Genomic DNA, 3158 nt, shown 5'->3' with positions numbered 1-3158 from the left:
ACACACACACACACAAGTATGGTGCTTTTAAAACTCTGAACAGCTCACAAACACTATAAAAGAATGCTTCACTTCAAAAACATAAAAATAAGATGATATAAGGCAACACAAGGCTATGAGGGGAGACTATAACATTAATTACAAACTTAAATTATTTACTGTTAAATACAAAATAGTATACAGAAATTATATCCGTTCAAACAAAAAGTGCAATTCTATATTTGTTAACTTATTTACAACGAGAATTTTGTTTAGGATTACTGAACCAGTGAATTCAACATTAATTTATGGCTTTAAGAGGTCTTTGCAAACACAATAACGTTGAATATACCGTTCGGTAGGTAAATACACCATAGTAGCTATAATATAACAGTATTTTGCCGAACGTTTACGACAAAAAGAGACATGGGTGAGCTGGCTCTGGCCCAGAGAAGAAATTTACTGACCGCCCTCTTATGTGACGCACTTCAAAACACCCCGCCCCGGCGCGCGACTGTACGGGAAACGCGGTTATCAACCATCAACAGGTTGCAAATGCATGGTCCCTGCCATCCTATAGCAAAACACACATTTTGACCAAATTGGGCTTTATCTAAAACATGTTATGAGACCGAGTATGAAAACATTTCTTAACAACCTCACCATTGCTAATTTCTAGGTCACCCAACACGTTAGCTTCTTTGACAGGACCCGAAATGGACCGCAACCGCGAACTACAAACGATGTTAAATATCTGCCATTATCCACCAAATGGTTTCATTACCGCCTGAATGAGCCTAACGCCATGCATGTAGAGTTTGCCTAACTTTATGCCACCGGTTATATCGCGATGCTAATCAGTTAGCTAGCTATAGCGAGCTAGTGACCTAACTGCTAACTGTTAGTCGCTAACGCGCTGAGCTGCTATCTCCCCATAGCAAAAAAAAGTATTCGACACAGTAAAACTAGCTAAACCTCTACAGACATACGATGTTTAACATGTTAATACCAGTACAGGGTATCACCGGATACTCACTATCAAGGTAATGTTCCAAGTATATTGCCGTCGCCATTTCAGGTTAACGTTATTCTCGTTAGCTATCAAACTGTTGGCCGGAGAGTTGTTGGGCTTGTTTTATAACCCTGGGTCGCCCGTCGGTCAGAGGCACTGGCTTGGAGATAACCTTTCTTCAGACTGCAGTCTGGGTCGTAATGAAACGACGCACGCTAGTCACGCAAAATAAGTTTCCCTCCAGCACACACACTCGGGAGCTGCAGGATAAAACTGCTCTGCCTGTGTGAGATTGTGACTCGCATGCGCAGCGGATAGCGGCATATCGGGCGGTTGGTTGCAAGCCTCCTACTGCATAAATCAAATAAAACTTGTCCTTAGATCAACCATGGACCTCAGTATTAATATGTCGTATGCACTCGATCCCCACTGCTACAGGGGCTGACTACAGTTAATAGCACGTTATTCACTTGAATAACATAAATTTAAATCTACCAGCTCAGTGTGTACTTTACTCGGCTGAGAAAAACATCTCTTTTACCCACGAAATGATAATCCAAAAGACAATAAACTAGAAATGCAATCACTAATCAATAAATTGATTAAATGTTTAGCAGAGGGAATATAACGAACGAGCGCGCCCTCGTTGCGATTGCTACCGCTTCAAAACAGCTGATAGGTTACGTCATTCAAAACAAACGCCCCCCTCTCCAAAGAGACTGGAAGATGCTACGCGGGCGGGGCTAAGAGCAACGGTGTCCACTCGGTTTATTGGTCAGGCTTTTGGACTCCAACGAGGGCATCGTCTTTTTTATGTACATCTCACGCCCGTGTTTGCTCTATCCTCCTAACGAAATACTTAATATTTCCATAAAACATACAAATAATCAAGTAAGTAACAACATTACCCTCTGCCTTAACCAATATATGTACTGGTATCCTCGTTTAAAAGGACCAGTGTGGGTGTTAAGCTAACTATGAACACCGAGGAAAGCTAGCTACAGACAATGTTACGCTAGCTAACTTCGACTACGTTAGGTATCAGAAAAGAAAATTAGACAAATATATCAGTTGCTTTAAGTGATGACGGGGTGCTTCACGTTAAATGACCAGTATTGAACACTAACATTATCTTTCAAGTCTAACTTGTATTAATACAAAATGAAGAGGAGCTATTCACAACTGGCCTATTGTTGCTTGAAGCTATATGTTAACATTTCGTTAGCTAAAAGTTCCACGAGAACCAAAATATCTGAACGACTAACTGACTTTTTAAACAAAAAATGGACAGTCCTGGAACTCATAGCTAGCTAACGTTAGCTTCTGCTAATGTCCATATGGTGTCAAACGTTGCTGTTCATGCATGAGCTAATGTTAAGTTGCTGAATAAAAACCATTGGTCTAAACTCGCCATTGGCTTTATAGCGTATAATGTAAATGAATAAATTCAGCCGTCTGCAAAGAAGACCAGTGTCCGTACTTATTTCTGGGTTTTCTGTTAAGTTCAGACTTATGCTAATAGTGCTAACAGTCACGAGGTTTTGTCACGCCCAGTCACCAGCCCCTACCTTGTGTCATTATAGTGACACATATACTGACTGATGTGTGTATCTTTTATTATTTTAGGTGTTGCCTGCCTGTAAGATGGCAATGGTAAAGAGTGGCTGGCTCCATCGACAAAGTGAGTAGCCAGACAGTCTTGAACAGCTAACACATGGATTTAAAGTTATACTTTTTTAATGCTGTTTCGAATATGTTGTGACATTTGGTTTGATATTCAGTATTAATGAATTGAGTTTGGATTGAACTTGACTGTATTATGTTTTCTTTAAAGGTACCATCCTGCGTCGGTGGAAAAGAAACTGGTTTGATTTGTGGGCTGATGGACGGCTTGTTTTCTATAATAATCAGCAACGGCGTGAGGTGGAGGATGACATCCACATGAGGGTCGACTGCATTAACATCCGCAACTCTGTTGCATGCCAAGGTACTGGTCAATCTTTTGCATGAGGATATCATAACTCTATATCAACGACGTTTGATTTCCAGGATTGCCGCCGGAGGTCTCGCCAGATGTCCCTCATTTCGGCTGGATGTCGTTTACCTTCTGCTTTCTTTGTGTTGGCTTTTTAACCTCCAGTGGATTTCTGAGGACTATGGTTACCTG

General features: G+C 41.0%; 2 protein-coding genes across 6 annotated transcripts in view; one reads left to right on the top strand and one right to left on the bottom strand.

The window, feature by feature from the left end:
- Positions 1-1585, bottom strand: part of ing5a (inhibitor of growth family, member 5a) — a 5129-nt gene extending 3544 nt beyond the window's left edge. The window contains exon 1 of one of the 2 annotated variants that reach the window (XM_032526071.1): positions 1386-1585. Coding sequence is in view for 1 of the 2 variants with exons in the window: in XM_032526070.1 (XP_032381961.1) it covers positions 1016-1052 (37 nt within the window). In the remaining variant the exon portion in view is untranslated. Of the gene's footprint in view, positions 1-1015; positions 1356-1385 lie in introns of those variants that run through there. The other variant, XM_032526070.1, reaches the window with a different exon arrangement.
- A 100-nt stretch (positions 1586-1685) lies between these two features.
- The window catches only part of plekhb2 (pleckstrin homology domain containing, family B (evectins) member 2), a 4071-nt gene continuing 2598 nt past the window's right edge, over positions 1686-3158 (top strand). For 2 of the 4 annotated variants that reach the window (XM_032526067.1, XM_032526064.1), the window contains exons 1-3: positions 1686-1882; positions 2618-2672; positions 2826-2978. In XM_032526067.1, the coding sequence (XP_032381958.1) occupies positions 1805-1882; positions 2618-2672; positions 2826-2978 (286 nt within the window). In that variant the 5' untranslated portion in view covers positions 1686-1804. The remainder of the gene's footprint in view (positions 1883-2617; positions 2673-2825; positions 2979-3158) is intronic. The other 2 variants (XM_032526065.1, XM_032526066.1) reach the window with 2 other exon arrangements.

Source organism: Etheostoma spectabile, chromosome 9, assembly GCF_008692095.1.
Source record: "Etheostoma spectabile isolate EspeVRDwgs_2016 chromosome 9, UIUC_Espe_1.0, whole genome shotgun sequence".
In the NCBI taxonomy this organism is placed as follows: Eukaryota; Metazoa; Chordata; class Actinopteri; order Perciformes; family Percidae; genus Etheostoma; species Etheostoma spectabile.
Note: the sequence above shows the minus strand (reverse complement) of the source record. Positions and strands in the feature narration are given on the sequence as shown.